The sequence below is a fragment of the Lotus japonicus genome, chromosome 4 (genome assembly GCF_012489685.1).
Source record: "Lotus japonicus ecotype B-129 chromosome 4, LjGifu_v1.2".
Classification (NCBI taxonomy): Eukaryota; Viridiplantae; Streptophyta; class Magnoliopsida; order Fabales; family Fabaceae; genus Lotus; species Lotus japonicus.
The window spans coordinates 26986417-27008721 of record NC_080044.1 but is presented as its reverse complement, the minus strand read 5'-3'; the positions used below and the strand labels follow the sequence as shown (position 1 = coordinate 27008721).

Here is a 22305-nt window from a genome sequence, read left to right as displayed (position 1 = left end):
CTCAAGTACTTCTTGGGAATTCAGATTGATCAACGACCAGGAGTCACTTATATCCATCAGAAGAAGTACACCTTGGAACTTCTGAAGAAATTCAACATGAGTGACTGCAACATCTCTAAGACTCCAATGCATCCAACATGCATTCTTGAGAAAGAGGAAGTTTCCTCTAAGGTTTGTCAGAAGCTCTATCGTGGAATGATAGGCTCTCTTCTTTATTTAAAAGCTTCCAGACCTGATATATTGTTTAGTGTGCATCTCTGTGCTAGATTTCAATCAGATCCTAGAGAGACTCACTTAACAGTTTTTAAGAGGATCCTCAAATATCTGAAAGGAACCACTAACCTTGGCTTGATGTATAGAAAAACATCAGAGTATACACTTTCAGGTTTTTGTGATGCTGACTTTGCTGGAGACAGAGTGGAAAGGAAAAGCACCTCCGGAAGTTGTCATTTTCTTGGAGCAAATCTTGTCACTTGGTCAAGCAAGAGACAGAATACAATTGCTCTATCAACTGCAGAAGCAGAATATGTGGCAGCTGCCACTTGCTGCACACAAACCATATGGATGAAGAATCATCTGGAGGACTATGGTTTGTTTATGAAGAAGATCCCAATCTTCTGTGACAACACAGCTGCTATCTCCCTCAGCAAAAATCTAATTCTACATTCAAGAGCAAATCACATAGAGGTAAAATATCATTATATTCGAGATCATGTTCAGAAGGGCACTCTATCATTAGAGTATGTTGATACTGACCATCAATGGGCACATATCTTCACTAAGCCCTTAGCAAAAGATCGGTTTTTATTTATTCTTGAAAATCTGAACATGGACTTTTGTCCAGAGTAAGGTTTTTTTTTTTTTAGAACTTCTGACCATGGTGCTTCTGAAGTCATCAGATGTTACCTATTCAGAAGGTACTCGATCAGAATGCACTTAACCCACTGGTTAAACTTCTGTGGTAGACAACAATACACGTGTCACTTCTTTTGTGACATAGTTCCTTGTGTCGCGTGGTGTATCTGCTATAATGATGGTACCTACTCTCCTCCACTATGCTATTTTCTGACTAAGTATTTTACAAACCGTTGATCTTGCTTTTTGCTTTATGCTCCTTAAAATCTCAACGGTTACTATTTAACCCACTATACACACGATCTCTCACACGATCTAATCCACACTCACTCAAACGGTTTTCAAACTCTTTGTGTGCATTGCATTTCATTCACTCTTCTCCCTCCAATATTTCCTTTCTCTCTGAACCCTAAACCTCGCATACCTGAGAATCATGGGCAAATCAAGGAAATCAAAGGCAAATGTTACTGCTTCCTCCAAACTAACTGCCGAAGAGCAAGAGAAGCAAAGATTTGAAAAAGCTCAGCAAATCCTGGACGCAGCAAATGTGGTCACCTGTGTCAAGAAAATTGAAGAACTGGTTGTGCGCAACGAGTCAAGGGTGGACTTCGACAACCTGGCTGAACACGGGGTCAACATCAGGGATCAAGTCAACTTGCAAGGTTGGTCTGGCTATTTTCATAGGCTTTGTGGTCCTATCTACTACAAATTGGTTGTGGAATTCTGGAAGAATGCAGTTTGCAACGACTACTACGTCGTTTCTCATGTACTGGATAGGAAGATTGTCATTTCTGAAGAATCCATTGCAAAGTTGTTGGGAATGGAGTTTCAACAAGGGAAAAGAATCAAGAATGTGGATGCTAATGTTCCTGGCATGAGGAACTTAGTCAATCAGGCTATTTATGACAATTGGTCTCTGGAGAGGACCAAGTATGCCATAAAGGAATTGAAGCCAAAAATGAAGATCTGGCAGAAGATTTTCATGTACTGCATTCACCCCAGAACAGGAGGAACTGATTATCGCAATGCAACTCAAAAGGTAATCATGTACTATATCTCTAAGGGTGAGCCTGTATGTCTTCCATTTCTGCTCTTCAACTATATGAAGGAATGTGTTGAAAAGTCAAGAACTACTGCAATTGAGACCAAGAGGTCTATTTCCTACATTCCTTATGGCAGGCTGCTCTTAGATATTTTCACTCAGAACAAACTGGTCAAGACTCTGTCTGAGCTAGGACTTCATGAGGATCTGGCTATGTCCATTGGAGATGCTCTCAATGGGACTAAGTTGAAGAGAATGCAGATCATTGACAAAGTTCAAGTTGAACCTGTTGAAGAATCATCTGAAGAGGTTCGTTAGAAGAATCACCCTGTTTATAACTATCCTCTCTGGTCTAAGAAGGATAATCCAGCCAACATTCTGGAATATGTGAGAATGCTCAGAAGTAAAGGAGATCCAATCACTCTCGAGGAATTTATCAAAAGTCTCCCTGATAGTCCTCCTGAGGTACCAACAAGGAAGTCCAAGAGAACAACTAGCAGCAAGCCTTCAGATCCCAAAGGCAAAGGAATTCTGATAGAGGAAACGAAAAAGATGAAAGCTGCATCAAAATCTGTGGTCATCAGGGAACCAATTCCAGAACGTCCTCCTAAAAGAACTCCAGTGCAATCACCTCAGCAATCTAAGTCTGAAAGCTCTGAGAGCTCTATGAAAGAATCTTCTAGTGAGGAAACTGAAGATGATGATACTCCCCTGGCCAAGAGGCAAAAAGTTCTAGTTGAGGAGGAAGTTGAGCAAGACATAAGGGAATCTCCAGAACCAAAGCAAGCATTTGAGAGTGCTTCAGAGGCACGAAGGGAAAGGAGATCAAAGATTGCTTCTGATCCTGCAAGAACTGCCAAACTCACCAGATCAATCACCCTCAGAAGTCCAAGTAAGGCAATTACTGAAAGCATTAACTTAGATTCTGCTTTAGTAATTATTCCTGAACAACCTGTGTCTATATCTACTTCCCTACCTTCCTCAACCCAAACAGTTCCACCTCAAACAGAACCTCACACACAAGCCATTTCTCAAGCCGAAACACAAGCCCCCCCACTTAAACATCCAAACTGCTACTACTTCCATTCTATCCATCCCAATCCAAACCTCTTCCACATCCACCACAACTGAGTCTGTACCTCTCTTCAATTCTTTCATTAAGGGTATTGCTCAGAGTGAGGCCACCTTGAGAAACTTGGTTTGACAATTCTCACCCAAGCCTCCATCAACCTCAAGAACTCTTCTAATAACTGAATCTGGTGAGATTCCTTCGGTGGAAGACAAAGAAGATGATGATGTTCAGATTCTAGAACCTCCCTTCAATGTGCAACCTATCCAGCAGGTAGCCTCCTATTTTGAAGATCTGCTCCAAGATGCTGCTGCTGAGTCTTCCTATGTGTCCTTGTCTCACTACTCCACGGTGAACTCAAGAGATCTGAGCTTCACCTCGCCTGAGAAGACAGCTACATCCAGACAAAGACAAGTGACTATTTCTGAGTTTGAGCATATGGAGCGAGAAGGACGCTAAGTGGGGCATGCCCAAATTTAAGAAGCCAATTCTCCCAAGAAATCACTTCGAGGGTGACGGAAAGGGGAAAACGTAGCAGCAGGAGGCGGTCCCTTTGGAGCATTGTCAGAACAATGTTGGCCAAGAAAAGTTTGGGAAGCTGGCGGGGTTTTCCAGGAAACATCGCAGCAGAAACGAAAGAAAGGGGAAGGATGTTCAACAGGGTGGCTATCAGGGAAAATCTGTGAAGATAAGGGCGACAAGTTTCAAGCCCCCCAAGGCGGTTCGACAACTTAAGGGCAAAATCAAGATTGGTGAAAACCAGTTTCACCACAAGAGGTCCGAGCAAGAGGTTTGGTTTTCGGCGGATGCAGGTTGGGTGGCGAACACTTCAGGGTTGAAAGACGGGATGCTTAGCGAGGTGCTCTGACTGGCGACAGAGGTTTGAAGAATTAGTAGGGTTGCCACTAGTGTGGCGAGACAAGCGAGGACTGGACTTTAGCAAGGCGAGCTTGGAAAAGAAAGTAGGACTAAAAATAAAGATGTACTGTTTTTCTCCACCACGAGAGTTTTTTAATGAGGCACCCTTCAAAAGAAAAAATGTAAAAATACTTTTACAATCAAATACAAAAAGGATATTCTAAGCAATACTCCTACAATATAACTGAATTGTAGTTGTTGCACGGTGGGAAAACCTTCCTTAAGGTGGCGATCCCAACACGACCTTGATGTCTGGGGATCTCTCCGGAAAGTCCGGCGCAATCGCTGCTATCCGTTGGCGACGTGTGGGATAAGCTTCTTATCCAAAAAGCCTCCCCGAATAAGGTTGAGCATATTTAACTAGGCCAAGCCTTGGGCAATCCAAATGGCCATTGGGACCCGAGCCACTGTAAGTCCTTGCCGAGTAGAGTAGGCGAGGCCACACCTGCTCTTATGGGAACAGCGTGTGAACAAATTCTTGGTTCAAAAAAACCGAGCAAAAGTCCTAGTTAAACCCTACACACTTTCAATGTCGTTAAAAACGTAATTCAGATTTAAGTTGAAAACATAACAGAATGGCACGACAATATCAAACACGGCGAGAAGCAGAAAAGAAGGAAGAACGTTAAACAAATGAAATCCAAACAATGACCATGTTCATTAATAGCCAGCCACAAAGGGCGGTCGAAATTACAAGCCAAGGTAAACACAGTTAGAATCATTCACCAATAGTTTTATTAACATTTTCCTCTTTTTCATCTTCTACAGCCAGGAAACGCTCCTCATCAAAGCCCGAGGGATCATTTGGACCAACCAAGCCGGCGGGAGTAACTTTCTTGAAAGCCCCCATTGAGAGGAGATACAGTTGGTCATAAAGGTGTTGGACTTGCGCCTTGGCGAGGAAAAAGCCACATCCACGCTCTTCAGCGACGGCAACGACATCTTCATCCTTCAACCTTTCCTCAAGCGCCTCGGCATCGGAGGACGCTTGGGCTTTCAGATCCGAGACATCCTGGTCCTTAGCCTCAACCTGCGCCCTCACAGCCGCGAGGGCCTCATTCTTTGACGCCAAGTCACTACGTAGGGACGCTAGTTCTTTATCCCTGGCGGCAAGAGACTCCTCCTTGGCGGCAATCACTTTAGCACAAGCGTTCGACTCTTGCTGCATTTCCTCGAGCTTCTCCTCCAACTCTTCGACCCTCCCTTGGCTGGTGGACAAATCGTTTTCAAATTCGTGCACTTCATACCCCACCATGTTCAACCTAATTTCTTGGGTTTCCACCTGGGTCACCAGCCTATCCCGTTCATTGACAGCCTTAAGCGTAGTGGCATGGAGTTCCTCCGCCGTCCAGCGCAATACCTCAACCTCAGCGGCGAGCTCCGAATCTTGAGAAACCTTTGCAAATAAGAAACTGGCATGAAGGAGACTCAAGATGGCCTCCTGAGCCAAATCGTCAAGATTTTGATTCCCTTCTCCACTCATTTTCTCGAAGAATGGATCAGACATGGCAAAGGTAATGAGGTCAGTTGGGCGGTCCATGGAGGGGTCTTCTTTTTCCCCTTCTAGGGGCAGAGGGTGACTTTCTCCGGCGCCCTGACGGTTGGAAGCAGGAGAAGTTTGATGAAACTTGCTGGCGGACGCCCGGTTAGCGGGCATCTGTTCCTCAGATTGGGAGTCCAACGGGCGGACAGGAGGAGTTGGATGAGGATCGGTCTCGCCCTGATGAATCGAATGCTCAGGCACATGATCTGGAGGAGAAGCAACCGTACCCTCAGGGGCGGGACGTACGACAGCGTCTTCCTGAGGGGCAGATGAGGTAGCCACCTCGTCCTCTGGGTCTGTTCGAGTGGCGAGGGTGTCGCCGAACACAATTTTCTTGGCTCTCTTGGTTTTCTTTTTAGGCGAGGGGCCGGCGGCCTCACCATCAGCATCTGAGGTCGCGGTACGTCTCCTCTTTCCCCCGTCAGTGTTGAACTCGGGGGAAATTGGACAACCTTGGCGGCAAGAGCGCTCATTAGTTTGGCCTTGGTGAACTTCATTTCTTCTAAAAAGGAAAAACAAAACGTTAGCGAAATTAAAGGTAGAATATATGGCAAACGACATAAGGGGAAACAGGAAAGGATTCGTGGCGGGAAGGGATCGTGACCTAAGAACTGAAGATGGGTGTTTTCGCGAGCAACCTTCAGCAATTGAGGGCATTCGAGGATGGGGAGTTTGGCGAAGAAGCTGAGGATTATTTGGTCTTCGTCGCTTAGTGATGCCTCTAACATCTTGGGAACATCATGAGGGGCCTCGGTCCAGTTAAAAGGGAAGCGGGTGATTGAGGGCTCAAGGCCAACCGTGTCGCAAAGCATCTCGAAACACTTTGCAAAGGCCCAGGCATTTGAGCGCAGTTGACACGGGGCGTTGTTGACTGCCTTCATTACTTGGCAGAGGAACGACGAGAACGAGAATTTTATTCCGAGATCGAGGTGCAAGTATTCGTAGACATAGAAGAAGTGAGATTTCTTCTTTTTCGCGGCGTCTTCAATCACGTGGTTTTGCCACGGACGATCTTTGCTCCTACAACCGCTGGCGCAGATGATAGACTCAAGGGGCTTCTCGATCCAGAGCCCACCGGCCTGACGAGCGACGTTGGTGACAGATTCGTCGGTAGTATGTTCAGAGGGCTGGCGGATGGCATCTTGAGTAGGGCTCTCGGAAACAGACTGGGGAAGGGTGGCGAATACTTTGAACCAGAAGGCCTTGGCCGCCTCCTCGTCAAGGGGAATGCCTCCGGGGGGAGGGGGTCAACCGGAGCCGTTGGTGCCGGGGTGGCGGCCAAGGCCTTTTGGCGTGACGCTTGGGAGACATTTTTGGGAAAAGGAATGGAAGAAGGGGTGCAGATGGGGAATTTGAGTAGGGGAACTCATTGTAGGACAAGCGCGAGCAGTTAAAATCCGGGGAAATGAAAAGCAATGGCGCTGGAGCGGCGGTTTTCTGAGAAGTTCTTGAGAGCAAAATAAGGGTGCAAAGAGTGGAGATTTCGAAAGTGGCAAATGGTAAAGGAATAGGGTTTTTATAGGAAGGGCGTGACTGTTAGGGGGAGACGCGTGTGAATCTCTTGTGGATGGTTGGTTGAGATCGTGGGGAAGAAGTGGAGAATCGTGCCCCATAATGACGAAAAGAAATGATTACTTTGGGGAAAGGCGCGGATTTTTGGGAAGAGCAAGCGGCGCATTAAATGGGAAGCTACTACGATTGATTGGCTTAAATCTAGAGGGACAGGTTTTGTCATGATTCGAGGGGACGTTTCGAGAGCAGCGGTTGAGATTCTGAAGATTCGCTGACCTTTGCAATTCAACTAACACATCACGCGTGACCCCCACGTGCCAGGACACTAAACTAATAGGCGCTCGCCAATGCTACAAGGCGAGTGGGCTTGTCTTCATCGCCACAAGTGCGCATGTGGACTTGTGGACTTGAAAAATTTGTAAAGGAAAAATTGTACTCACTTCACGCCATGTTGGCGACCTACTATATTCATCAGTAGACTTAACTTAGGCTAGTTTCTATTAATGTTTGTAACTTCATTCTTAAAGACACACTTAGCTCTCATGCTTCGAGCTCGGTGTCTTGTGGACTGGGTAGCCCGCCCCGTGGCGGTCACACAGGCTCCGAGTTGGGCCTCTCCGCGAGGCCCAACTGGCCCATTAGGGGTAGTTAAACTCGCAAGGCCCAGCCCCTAGCCTATAAATAAGGAGCGGTTACCACATGTAAGGGACTCTTAGCTCATTTACTCAATAACAAAATTTTAATTAAGTTATTTTCTCTCTCTAAGCGGTTACACTCTCTCTCTAGGCAGTTACACATTTTCCCTCTCTAGATTCTCCCTTGTTGCAATCCCTTCACTCTAGGTACTATACCCTATCTCTATGTTCTTGGCTGGAACATGGTCAAATCTCGATGATAACTCTAAACAAGGTGAAGTGAAAGTGGAAGTTGAAGAAGTATACCAATATTGAGCATTGTCATAGATGAGAACAATGTTCTTAGTTTCGATCCGAATATGACTAGAACGAAATTTGAGAAGAGCGAGTTGAGAGTGGAGAGCACAACAAGGTTATATATATATATTAGAATGCAGATGAAGAAACTGAAATCCCTATTTCTCGATGAAAACAAACAGTGGTTACCTTCGATTGAAATCTGAGAGGAGAAGACACTCAAATCGTGAGATGAGAGCGAGGTTCTTTCCTTCAATCCATGACTGAGTGAGCTTCAATCGATTGTTGGGTTCGCTTCTGAGAGAAAATGGAATTCGCGAGATGAGAGAGAGGTTTGCGTGAAGACCAACCTTCGTTCTTCAATTCAAATCGCGAGATGAGAAGGAGGTTTCGATCCATGAATTCTTGAGTGAGATTGAAGGAGCACGACGAAAGGAATGAGTTTCAAAATGTGAAGTGAAATGCGAAAATGAGTTAGAGTTCGCACGACCCCTTTCAAAACATTCTTACACTGACAGTGCTCAGGCATTAAACTCTTTTAATTTTTAAATATTATTAATCATTATGTGGCGGATGGTTGAACCCCCACTAGTTAAACCGCATCAAATGGCTTAAAACTGCCACCAATTGAAAAAAGACTTCCTCTAATTGTACATAAACTGTGACGGCGGGGTATACCGCCTCCAAGAGCGCCTCAGTATTACATTTAGTGGCGGTTCATGTGGAATCGCCGCAGAATGTCCACCTCTATCTTTTTATTTTCTTTAGTGAATTAGAGGGGAAAAAACATAGTTAAGCCTACAAAATAATATTTAAATGGCAACTAAGATTATGTCCTGCACTGTTGAGATGTCAGTCCCTTTAAAAGCTAAGAAAAGAATATATTGAAGGTCTCCTAGCACTTTCAATGAGTGTACATGGCCAGATCTAGTAGTTGGTCATATGAGAATCATAGAAGCTGTTCATAAACCTGTAATATACAACTAAATAGAAAAGTCACACTGATCTTAATAAGAACATGGACCCCATTGGTAATTTGATTCCTAATTGAAACCACATCATTATGGTATTGTCACTTGTCCTGTGCCTTCCTATGACGTCTGGAAAGTGTGGGACAACATTTATAATTACTACGATCATGACTACCAAGACAATCATCCAAAGCTCAAACTGATCACTCACACTAAATTAATCTTAGATTTTTTTTTATCACAAGGACCCAAAGTTAATTAATTGCAAATTAGAACCTACTCAGATTATCCATTCCTTGTCAGCTGTCTATTCCTAATTGGTTGATTAATTATAATGATTTTCACTATTGCATATACAACAACTATTTTTATAATTAAATCAAGACAAAGCAATCTTATTTTTATGATCAAGTTAATTTGATGGAATTTTTTGTTTTTACTATAAATACTACGAAGAAAGTTGAGGAAAGAACTCATTTTAGATCATCGTTAGAATGAGGTCACAAAATCGAATCCCATAAAATTCATTTTGTTGAGATTTGGCTCATTATATTTTGGGCTAAAATCTTTAGTTTATTAGGATTTGATTTAATGTGTATTGTAAAAGGTTTTAAGGGATTATTATAGGATTTATTAGGATTTTATTGTAAAATAGAGATCAATAGAATCCACTATAAATAGGATAGCAATGTAACCCTAAAAGTTGTACTTGATACCACATGTTTCATGCCACAAGTAATACAAAGGAGCTATAACTACTCTATATCCGCAAAGGTAGGTAATTTGGCCGAACTGCGTGACCAAAGATGTTGTGTGTTTTATCTGTGATTTCTCGCTCTACTTCTCAGTGCAATCGAGGTGCTTGAATCCCCTACAAGTGGTATCAGAGCTGATGGTTTGTGAGACCATGGTAACGGATGGACAACTTCCGCAGAGGGGCCGATGGTTAGTAACCATGGTAACGGCCGGGTAACTTCTATGGAGGGGCCGATGGTTAGTAACCATAGTAACGACTGATATCTTCCGCTACGAATGGAGGTCAACTAGGATTGCAGAAGTCGTTGTGAGAGGAGAAACCGACGGATCTGAAAGGCACGGAACAAGGTGGAGATCTGTCAACTTTCAAGAGGCGATGGCCACGCCAGGGAAGGAGAAGTGGATGGATGCCAAGGTGGAGTGAAGCACCAGGGTGTTGAGCAAGGTGGAGTTCAATCCCAGAAATCAGGATCAGGAAACTAAAGCAGCAGATCTTCATAGGGGAGTTCAGAATTCGCCAAGGTGGAGATTGTTGAGATTTGCTCATTATATTTTGGGCTAAAATCTTTAGTTTATTAGGATTTGATTTAATGTGGATTGTAAAAGGTTTTAATGGATTATTATAGGATTTTATTGTAAAATAGTGATCAATAGAATCCACTATAAATAGGATAACAATGTAACCCTAAAAGTTGTACTCGGTACCACATGCTTCATGCCACAAGTAATACAAAGGAGCTATAGCTACTCTATAGCTGCAGAGGTAGGCAATTAGGCCGAATTGCGTGAGCAAAGATGTTGTGTGTTTTATCTGTGATTTCTCGCTCTACTACTCCGTGCAATCGAGGTGCTTGAATCCCCTACACATTTGTTCGAAAAAAATCGCTAGTGTATCGTGAATAGGTTAACACATGCAAGAAAAAGAAGAAAAAAAACTCATTCAGCGTAGCTGTTGGCATCAATGACAACACATTATGAGGGGTTACAACTTACAATAGTTCATAAATAAATGACTAAGTGAGAATCTAATTTAAAGGGAACAAAAAAGGTAATAACGATTTTGTTTGTTTGCTTAATGAAGACGAAAGGGAATAAAGTTTGAGTGGATGATCTAGCTGTTATTATTGGATGCATATCTGGGATTGAGATCACGTATCTTTTCAGTAAAACTCATCCACGGTCACCAATGGAAGTTTGGGTTATCCGTAAAGCCATGTGTAGAGAAAAAGAAATGGCTTTTCAACACAATTTCAAGCCATTAACTGCTTCTTTTATTGACTTCTAATTAAAAGAAAAATGAGTTGTCTAATTCAACAATGTAGATTTAACCTCGTTGATGTTGGAAATTCTTAAGGCTGAGTTGTTGGGGCTGTTTTTTAGGTTGCAGACTTGTTGGGATCGTGGATTTTGTCAATTGGTGGTTTCCTCGGACTCCATGTGATGTTGTTGCTTCTTCGTGATGGTAGGACTTACTTCGGCATGATTGGCGTGTTGAGCTTAAGCACATGTTCGGGAAAGTGAACGCAGTCGCAGATTGCTTAGCTAAGGATGGTGCTCGGGGGACTCATCAATTGATCGTTCATGAGCAACCCCCGCTAGCTGCTCTTCCAGCGTTGGTAGATGACTACCGTGACACCTCTTTATTAAGGCATTAGTGTTGTGGTTCTTTTCCTTTAAGCTTTTTGTCCCTTAAAAAACCTCATCGATGTTTTGTTAATGTTTGTTAGGAGGTACTCCCTCCGTTTTAAACTAATTGTCCACTTTAAGAGTGTTTTTTTGTTTCATAATAACTGTCCACTTAGGCTTCCAATAAAGTATTAAATGATGTTTTTCCATATAATACCTCTATAAGAAGAATAAATGAAAAGAGATAAAATTACATTTTTAAGTGTAAAATAAGAACACAACTAATTTTTTTAAGTTAACAATATTTATTGCATTTCTTAACATGCGTGTTTTTTCTTTTCCCGGACAGTTACTTTGAAATATATATACAAACATTTTCAAGTAAGTGAGTGTCAAAATGTTGCATTCTTGTAATTGGCAGAAGTTTTGTAAATATATTCTCAGACATAATTTATTCGCATGAAAGTATATTACACATTTTGTCACTTTGCTATGTCCAAGGTCAGGGCCGGCCCTGAGCCTGTGCAAGCAGGCCCACAGCCCAGGGCCTCCAAAAAGGAGGGGTCTCAAAAAAAAATTCGAATACTTTTTACAGCGTTTTTCCTTAAAAATGCGCTGTAATAGTCCATCTTTTACAGCGCTTCCTACCGCTGTATACTATTTTACAGCGGCTAGAGGTCCAAAGCGCTGTAAAAGGCCTTTTTTTGGTTTAGTATACCTATTAAACTTTCTCCAAAAAAAAATTTAGGAGTCCATTTTTATTATTAACTCAGGGCCTCCAAAATGTCGGGACCGGCCCTGTCCAAGGTAAAAGTATATTACACATTTTGTCACTTTTCTATGGCAGAAGTTTTGTAAATATATTCTCAGACATAATTTATTAATATTTTAACTTTTGAATAAAATAAACCTTAAAAATATTCTCTGGAATATAAAATACCTACCAAATAATTTATACAAATTTCGTAGAGTTGCAGCTGCATTGGAACCATGTTTCTCTGTTCCAACGGTACCCTACCATCACATATAAGATTAGAGAGCTTGCCTTCAGAGAGTAGGATGTGTCCTTTGAGCATACTTTTCGAGAGGGGAGCAACACATCTAATTTTATGACAAAATTTGGGGCCTTTTCGGGGTTAGACCTGGTGATAATTCATGATCAGCATCCTTCAAGTTTAATAGAGGTTTTAGTTTGAAATTATTCTGGTGGTGTCTAGACATTTAAAGTGTAATTGTTTTTTGTTGTTTTCTTAGCTTTCTTTATTAAAAAATAGCCAATTGCAATTATTATCAGTTCAACTATAATTTGACCACGGTTGAACCATATTGAATTGTAAACTAGTATCTTCACCGCTTCAATATATAAACAGTATGGTTATTGAATTACTGGGATTACAATGACCCGTACACACTTATCCCTTTCTCTTGTATGATATCTACCTCTGTCCCATAATCAAATTTTATACATTATTTACAAGTTCTCACTTATTATAAGCCCGTTTTTAATTGATGAGAAAGGCCTTAAGACAGAAAAAAAATATTGGGGATTTAAATCCACATATCCAAACACCAATATTATAACACAACACGACAATTATTCTGAAGTGTTCGCACTTCTTTGGGATAATGAAATAATTCTTTTGCAAAAAGAAAGATCCATGAGTAAATATTAGAGGGCGTATGATAGGGAATAACAGCTAAGCTAAAGCAGTTTGGCTCCATCCATCTCCAATGTTTCGAGATTTTGAGGTCAAAAATCAGAAGCAGTGTGTTTCGACACGTTTGCAAAGTACAAAAGACAAGAAACAAAATGGCCTATTTTAGCATATAGCTTTGCTGGCAAGGAAAGATGGTGAGAGAATGAAAATTAGTGGGTGATAAAGATCATTGAAATAGAAGTGGGATCAATGACAATGAGCTAGGTAGTGGATTCACTTATGCAACATAAGAAACATCCAAGAATCAAAAGTCAAGCACAAACCAAAAAAGTAGAGGGTCGGTATACGTATCCTTGTTTAAAAGTGTATTACATTGACACTCATGTCCTTTACTGTTACAAAAATTTCAAGTAGATGCTCATCTATGGAAACTTGACACGACTCACTATTTCATGATCTTACATAATGTTTGGTTGGAGGAGAATGGAGGGGAGGGGAGGGGTTTTTTAAAACTTAATATGTTTGGTTCAACTTTTAGAAAGGGAGGGAAGGGGAGGGGAGGGGACCAAAATCCCTCCTAACCCAATTTTTTGTCCCCTCCAAAAGTGGGGGGATTTGGAGGGGAAATAAATTACTGGACAAAAATATCTCTATACATAGTTGGAATTCCAGTTCTGCCGACCTAAGCCTACTTTCATGCCTTATTCATCTATCCTTGCCGTTCCTCTCAGCCTCCCCTGTGCGAAGGCTTCATCTTCTTCTAATTTTCGTCAGATCTATCAAACCAAAACTTAATTTTCTCTTGGTTTATTTTTATGCAATCGCCAATCGCACGGACCCATTCTCACGCACACCACCTTGCTGCCACTGGTCGTATATCCTTATCTCCTAGAACATGGACATACACTCACAAACCCCTTGTTTTGTTTTCTTACTTTAATTTTTACCAATGTTATTCAAACTTTAAGCAAATGATTATTATTATACAGTGATTTTATGGAATTCTATTATGGATATAAAAGTAATTTGATAATAATAAATAATAAATATTGAAATCCCTCCCCTCACCTCCCCTCCTATGAACCAAACATAATAAATATTAAAATCCCTCCCCTCCCATCCCCTTCCCTCCCCTCCCCTCCATTAAAATCTCTCCCCTCCCCTCCCCTCCATTGAACCAAACACACCGTTAAAGTCCTTGAAATGCCTCTTCGAGATCATAGTCTATAATAAACCAACTATGCTATTTTGGGTTGGTTCTACTTTGGACATTTTTACGGTCCACGATTTAAGATATATCTTTAGGACATGAGTTGCTTATAGATGAACTAACAATTTGCTCATCAATACAACACTCACATCAATTGTAGGAGTAGATTGCACAATTTTTTGATGAGAAGTAATTGTTCTTAATAATTAAGCTAATATGTGCTTCTAATATATTCATATGTATCAAAAACAGGTTAAATAGTACAAGATTTGTATTATATAATTATGGTAGCTAGGTTTCTTAAAAATTTCCCATTTAAACCAGAGTGAAAAATAGTAAATGGGGGAATTAGGTAGGTAATTAGGTTAAGGTTAATATTGTCATATAAACTAACTAATCCTTTATTTGTTTGTTTATTTCAATGGACACTGTTCTGTATGTTATCTCTCATTACTTTCTAGAATTGCATCCTATGATAGCAAAAGAATGCATTTGAATAATGAATAGGTGATGCCATTTCTGAGTTCTCAATCATCAACTATTTAAAGCAATGATCAGAAACTAACTTCTCCACTAGCTTCCCAGAGAGCCATTTGGGGGAAAACCGAACGGACAAGTCTATCCAAGGTGAATCTGTTAGACATGAGATTTTGTTGGCAAAAATCCATCCATGGCTCTTGAAGAAGCATGGAGAGGAATGTGTGAGCGGGTCAGGGTCTTTCACCCCTCACACACACTCCTCTGCATCCTACAGTTTGTTTAGGCTTAGCCATTGGCTTCTCTAGTCTTCAAAACTCGTTATGTTGCGGTCGCACTTGCAGTTGTGGATCGCAATTTGAAACCCGAGTTAGTAATCACCGGGCATACCGAGAAGGAGTCTTTATGAGTAGAAGAAGTTGAGAGAGAAGCTTTGGCTACAGCCTGGCGAACCGGCAAGTCACAGAAAGGCAATGGACCCCATTAGGGGTTCTTATGGCTATGTATGAATGACTCTTTTGTAGTTCTTCTTCAAGTAGAATGTAATAAACAAAAATGTTCTTCTTCCTTTGAGGTGGTGTTCATTCATATCACCCAATTTGCAGCTGACTAGACTCCAGTTTGCTCTTCAGTTTCTGCAGATGAGTAGGTAGGTAATTATGATCACCTTGTCTCTTCTTTTTCTGTGTCTGTTTTCCTTTTCTCATGTGTGTATGGTTGTTGTCTTGTGGCCTTATATGCAATAATAGTATTTGAGTGATGTTTTTGTTCCTTCAAGTGTAGGATTGTGTTTTGTAGAAGTTGATCCTCTTAATTTGAAAGGTAGTTAAAAGTCAATAACTACCATGCTTCCTTTTCACCTGAGTCTCTGATTTTACTGACATTGGAAGTAGTTCAAGAAACTAAATACAAAACTAGTTTGTCCTCTCCCCATATAGAAAAACGTTAACAAAAATGAAATTTTTGTATACTAAAGTTAAGAGGAAGTCATAAGTATTGCCATTTTAAAATAGACAGTGTTTATTAGCCTTGAAGTCTTGAACTGTAATGTTTCAACGTTTAAGTTAACCAATAAAACTTGAGTTCAATGGGGAACATATCACCATATATAGTCAAGGTGATAACAATCATGTTGATGTCGATCAAGTTGGAGGTTCTGGTAAGGAGATAGTGGAGGGTGCTGGTGGTGATGGTAGTAGCAGATGTCTATTCAACTCTTTCAACTCCCTCAATGGTTTAGGCGTTAATCCTATTATGAGTTTATAAGAATTTGGAATGGATATAACTCTACCTCAAAAGCTAGCTTAGAGATGATAATTGCTCAACTGGTAGACGGGCTTACTTAGCCATATATCTAGTCAATGTGAGACCTTAACACAATAACACATACTCGCGACGCCCATGGTTAGACATCACGTGAAATTTACAGGATTGGACACCTCCGGGTAATTCATATATAGGTGGTCTCCAATAAATAAATCTAAATGATAGACTGTGATATAATCTTATAATTCAGGTTTAGCAGAGTTTATTTAAGATGGCCCAGTTAAAAACACCTTAATGGTGTGGCTTGTTCAGAATGATATTGATATCACAGTAGCTGAGATGGGATTTTGGAACCTGGAAGAGAACTTACCATTTAGCCAATCAGAGAGCCTTTTGTTATAAAAAGAATTTCTATTCTGTCATAATTTCCCAAGTCACAAGCATTATAACAAGTATGTTAATTCATTTTCAGTAACTGATGTATGAATCAGTCTATCAGATAGATTCAAATCAAATCTTTGTACCATGCAAGATGATGAATATAGGAACCTCTATACAATCTTGTCATTTTCTCTTTCTCTTGATAAAATGGAGGGACTGTACCCCCTATTACAAACAAAACACCGTAAGCAACTACAACAAGATCATCTCTCACACCAAACCTGCATATATATATATTACAATCCGTGGGTCATTGAGGAGAATTGGCAAAAACCAACCCACTAACCTATTCCCTTCCCTAAATATTTTGACATTCTAATCAAACAATATCTTAAGTTACCCTTTATGATGGATATTCCAAAGGGGAACACAGAATATACATATTGTAAAACTATGATCCAGATTGAATCCCGACTAAATAGAACTTATTAGAGGTTATCACTAGAAAAAAGCATAAGCTCCAATAAGTGCTTTTTGTCCCGCATCCAAACAGACTCTAAATAAGCATAAAAAACTAGAAATTGGTTGTGGAATGAGGAATCTTGCTCAGCTTTTCCATGTTCCCTTCCCTCTTTTTAAGAGAGAAACATATAGCAGTTGATTCCAAGTATCCGGTACACCAGGCAAGCACCAATGGCTGCAATCCTCAAATGGTGCAGTAGTGTTCTGCTCCATTGAGATCTTGTACTCCTTTCTGTATACCGAAGGATGTGCGTCTTTTCTGAAATCTGTAAGTCTACTTATGTTCAGATATATCACTGAGGTTTTCATGTTTTTTATGACATTCTCTAGAGCCCGCATTTTCGAAGGGTACTTTTGTAAGTAAGTTTTGTTAAATATTGGCTCAGTTTCTTTATGGCACTGTCCTCCAGAATTCCATTGCCCACCCCTGCAAAGTATTAGATTCATCAAGGAAAACCAGACGGATATGAATCACTATAAGTGCTAAAATGTACATATGAAGTCACCGCCTTGGACAAGTTTCGGAAGGAGAAGGGTTTACATTAACCAATTAAGGTGGTGAATTAGTCAAATTATTAAAGGTTAATTTCATTCCAATTGGTTAATTCAAATGCTTTAATGGTTGGTTTAAATGGTAACAAAATGTGGTAAAAAGAAAATCGAGAGCCAATTGTATTCGAGAATTTGCAGTAGAAACCCACTACAATATCAATCCTGAAGGCAGGTCCTCATCGTGTTGCGGCATTGGGATTAGGATCATCTCATGAGTGAAACATTGTGTCTATTTTTCTCCATAAATAACTAGAAAGATCTATTTAATACATATGAAACGAAGAGAGAGATAGACACGGAATTTGAACATGACAATATTATGTGAAATTCTCATGTCACATGAGAGGATATTGATCCAGATTCTAAGACATGATCAACTACACAACATGGTTTCTCTAGCCTATAGATAGAGGTGGGACTGGGGATGAGGGGGAAATTGCTGAAGTAATAAAACATCAGCAATAATAAAAATAAAGTAGCTACGGATTTTGATAAAGGAGGAAAAAAAAAAGTATCTTGAGATGATCATGATAAAAATCTAGTATTGAATTAATTTATTTTCAACTACCAATAACTTTCTCTTTATAGCCAGATCATACAGATCTTCTGTAAACTTGCAAAGGGTATACTACCACTTACCAAATGTCTCCATAATCTCCATTTTCCAACAGTGACCTATTCCATGTCCTTGTTACATAATATATTGGCTTAATTGCAGTTTTGATCCCTGATGTATTGTCATTGTGCGATTTGGGTCCCTTATGTTCTAAACGAGCGATTTTAATCCCTCATCTTCCATTTTGTGAAAATTGGGCCCCTCCGTCAAGTTGACATCCAAAATTAAACGGAAATTGCTGACTCATTACTATTTACACCATCTTAACCTATCTTTGCTAATTACACCACTTTAATAACACATCAGTAAATTCTTTCAAAAAAAAAAATAACACATTAGTAAATAAAAATGAAAACAAATAAAACAACTTAATTAAAAAACCAAATTAAAATCAGAATAGAACAAAATATAACTTAAAAAAAGTCCAAATCAATTCATCTTCTTCCTTGGTTTAAAAAAAAAAAAACTTCTTCCCCAACGTTCTGCATTCTGCATCCCTTCACCATAGCCATAGCCACAACCACCAAGCTCTACCATACACAGTCAACGCCAAACCACCACCACTTTCTTGTCAACCCACTGTCTTCTTCTCCCTCATATCTGAACCTGCTCCTCTCCATAACAAAACCCACATCCACAAAATCCACATTAACTATTTCTGATGAGGAAAAGAAAAATAGAACTCAAGAGAGAGAGAACCGAATATCATGGAAGGGAAGGGAAGATTGGAGATGATGACGAAGAGGATTGGCAAGGCGGCTCCTCCTGGTGCTCGCGGCGGTTTCCGCGACAGCGATTGAGGCGGCAAGGAGCGGCGGCGCAGTGGAGATGGAGCGGCGGTTTCCCTGGCGCAGCGGCATCAACGAAGGAAGCTTCACAACAGTCAGACTTGACATAGACCTTCGATGGGGAGATCGGGGAGGACGACGATTGTTGCAGCGTTTGTAGTGATTGTGACCGCGGTGGAGCTCAGGGGCTGGGCAACAGAGGACGACGACAAGGTTCAGGGAGAGTTTCCGGCTATGTCTGCAAGGAATTTCTATGTTTCTGGAATTTTACCTTTTCCCCTCTTTCTGGGTTCCCTGCAGAGATTTTTATTGATGTTGTTCACTTGTTCTTGATGAAGTTGTTGATCTGTTAAAGAAAATAACTTGAAGATTCAATTTTTGTTTGTTTCTGGAATTGATGTTAATTTGAAACCCTTTATGGGTTGTTTTACTTTGAAGCAGGGAGAAAATGGTTGATTCATCCCGTTTTCTAGATAATTTGGGTTTGATTCAATATATGTGGGCTTTAATTTACTGTGTAAGATTTGATTTCAAATTCATGGTATTGGATGAAGAGGGAAGAAGAAGAAGGGAGGCGAGGTGGTGCTGTGTAAAGGGTTGAAGAAGATAAAAAGTTAAAAAAAAATAATAAATTAAAAGAAAATAGAAATATTTTTAAGGGAAAAGAAAATTATGTGACATGTCATCCTAGTGGCGTGCAACGTCAGGGCCACGTCAGTTAAAGAGGCCACATCAACAACTTCCGTTTAATTTTGGAAGGTAACTTAACGTAGGGGCCCAATTTTCACAAATTGGAAGATGAGGGATTAAATTCGCTCGTTTTGAACATAAGGGACCCAAATCGCACAATGACAATACATCAGGGATCAAAAATGCATTTAAGCCTAATATATTTGTAGATATTAGAATTTGGGAGGTCTAACTCTACCCAAAAGCTAGCTAGCTTAGAGATGACAATTGTCTTCCCATATATATGGGCTATCTCGGTCATATTTCTAGTCTATGTGGTGACTTCCCAATAGTAGAAGTACAAGTAAACAAGCAATAGTCAATATTAGATGATAAAGGACCTTGGCGAATTCGCATGTCTAGATTTAATTAACACATAAACTTCCAGTAAGATAGATACTTTAACTAATTTTACAGTACAAGCGAGGAAAAGATATAAGTGCGGAAGCAATTAAATTATGGAAGAAGCTATGTAAAAGAGATTAATACCAGAAATGTGTAACTGAATATCCTCTGAAGAAAACCTGAGTTTGATTGGCATCAATGTTCTGGTCAACCCATTTAGCCCAAGTGGTCAAAGCCCTTGTATATGCATCCAAAACCTTGAGTCTAGGGTATACATGGTTTCCCTCTTGATAATAATCTTCTCTGCAACAGTACAAGATGACAGCAAAATCAGAAATCTTAATCTCATGTCTTACTATGTGAAGCACAAGCAGAAATCAAGATATGGCAGAATATAAATATGGGAAAGAAGAAGACAATAGAGACAAATATTTTGAATGAATCTAAACTCACCCTTTTGATGTTTTCTCATGAGTCCACCAATGGCCTGTATTGAAGACTATGATATTAGCATCCTGATACTTGGTAATTGAGAGGTCCATCAAATCCAATCTTAATGTCTCAAATGACCCATTTTTTCCTTTGAAAGTGGACTCTCGAACAATGAACGGTGACGCAACAAAATCCACCGAACAATTATAATCCTAAAATTACAGGAAATAAGTTCTAATAAGATACCATTACAAGATTCACACCAGACAAAGTACAATAGATTTACAGGAAACTTGCCTCAAATCTAAAAGAATAGACACCTTTCTTCTTAAATTCGGTTCTTCCTGAAATTTCATAAACATGTTTCTTTTTCTTCCTGATACTGTGACGGAGGGTACAGACCAGAGACTCCCACATGTTCCTGTTCAATGAATCCCCCACAAAAACCAGCCTCTGGCCGCGCAACCGCTCCAGAAAATCAGTTGCATTCAAACTGAGAGGAGAAGTTACATCAATAATTGATCAAATACAAGAACAGAAATTGTAAATTTCAAAGCTGAAATTAAACGCCACTGGTTTTCTTAGAATTGAAGTGTCCTCATGCCAAAACTGAATCATAAACACTACACTTATGAGACCAATGCAAACATTTTGGATTGTGATATTTCTTCAAGTATTGCAATACTGCCAATACATACAGGTAAAGATGCAAACCAGTGGATCCAAAAACACTTACTGCATGTTAGAAAATCTACCTACAATTCATTCTAAAGACAACACAAAATAAATTTGGGAAGATGCTGCATGCATGTTCAGAATCTCGTTCGAAAACCATGGTGAAGCCAAAATTATGGTTGACAGAAGCAACTTCCCTTACCTTTAGCTTTTGCTTCTGAACACCATGATTTTGACTTCATTTTCAAACGAGTTTCTAAATGAGCATTTCTGTGTTTCAGAAGCCCAGAATTGATTATGAGGACAGAGAATCTGATCCAAACATGTTATTTAACACATGCAAGAAAACTTTCATTCTTTTCATTTAATTGTTACAATCAACATTGAATCATTCTTATTCCCCACTCTCATACTTCATGTACTAACTATTTTCCCATTCTAGATGAAGAACAACACCTCACTACATTTGCATGTGAAAAAGGGTAACCAATAAGTCAATAAACATACCTTGGAATGTCACACTGATTTGGCTGCCACTTCCATTTCACATAATCTAGATCAGGCCTCCCATTCCGGTGACAATCAAAGTCCCTATCGATGAAGGGACAAGACCCTAAACGATAGTATGGCTTTGAATCATGCCTCACCCACTTCCCATCAAAGATATCACACTCCTCATAAAAACTAACTTTCATTTTCTCCACTACTTGGGAACCATTATCAATAACAGTTACATTCTTTTCCCCAACCAAACTCCCCTCTTTCCTTCCCTCTACACCATTGCATGAAGCATTGCCCACATTTCCCCCCACTTTAAGACCAAAACTAACATTATTCATGTCAACATCTGGTCCCAATCTAATACCTGACACATTCACTTGACCAGTTCTACCCTCAACAACATTTTCTACAGTGCCCTCATAATGTTGGGAAAATGAAGTAACAGAAGTGTTGTTTTCAGAGGAATAATTAAACTGGCTAGTGTTGAATGAAGAGGGGGGTGAAGCAAACAAAGAATCTTCACTAGTAGTGTTAAATTCTGGCAGAAACACTTGAACTTTGGGGACCCAGAAGGGATTAATGAAAAAGAACAGAGAGCACAGAAGCAGAGAAGCTCCAATACCCAAACTCAAACCAAACCCAGAAAACACTTTTCTTCTGTGTGACAAAAAAGGGTCAGAGAATGTGAGTTTCTTCAAGTACTCCATAGCCAAAAACTTGCATTGCATGCTTCTCTCTTTTTCTTCGGGTCCTTGAAGAAAGTGAAACAAACAAAGAAAAATGACCTTCAAAGTTCAGAGATGGCACATGGTGATGGTGAGGAAAGTAGAGAAGAAGTGACCAAAAGAAACAAACCGCTGCACCTTGTTACGGTGGAACACTCTTGTATTACGGTGTCAATTAAAAAATTAACCATATCCATGCATATA

General features: G+C 40.2%; 1 protein-coding gene across 1 annotated transcript; it reads right to left on the bottom strand.

Moving 5' to 3' along the window:
* Nucleotides 1–16673: 16673 nt before the first annotated feature.
* On the bottom strand, nucleotides 16674–22083 carry LOC130712564 (protein trichome birefringence-like 2). The gene is made up of 5 exons (XM_057562392.1): nucleotides 21383–22083; nucleotides 20498–20693; nucleotides 20222–20412; nucleotides 19913–20071; nucleotides 16674–17165 (listed from the first exon to the last, which is right to left on the bottom strand). Exons 1-5 carry the CDS (start codon nucleotides 22081–22083, stop codon nucleotides 16823–16825), a joined length of 1590 nt encoding a protein of 529 aa, XP_057418375.1. The 3' UTR covers nucleotides 16674–16822.
* Between the last annotated feature and the right edge of the window lie 222 nt (nucleotides 22084–22305).

Bases quoted from the DNA above. Each gene is read 5' to 3' on its own strand.
- LOC130712564 (XM_057562392.1), bottom strand. From the start codon at position 22,083: ATGGAGTACTTGAAGAAACTCACATTCTCTGACCCTTTTTTGTCACAC. The intron at 20,413-20,497 runs GCAAGTTTCCTG...CTGTAATTTTAG, and splicing joins TCTATTCTTTTAGATTTGAG to GATTATAATTGTTCGGTGGA. The intron at 20,072-20,221 runs GTGAGTTTAGAT...GTACTGTTGCAG, and splicing joins CATGAGAAAACATCAAAAGG to AGAAGATTATTATCAAGAGG.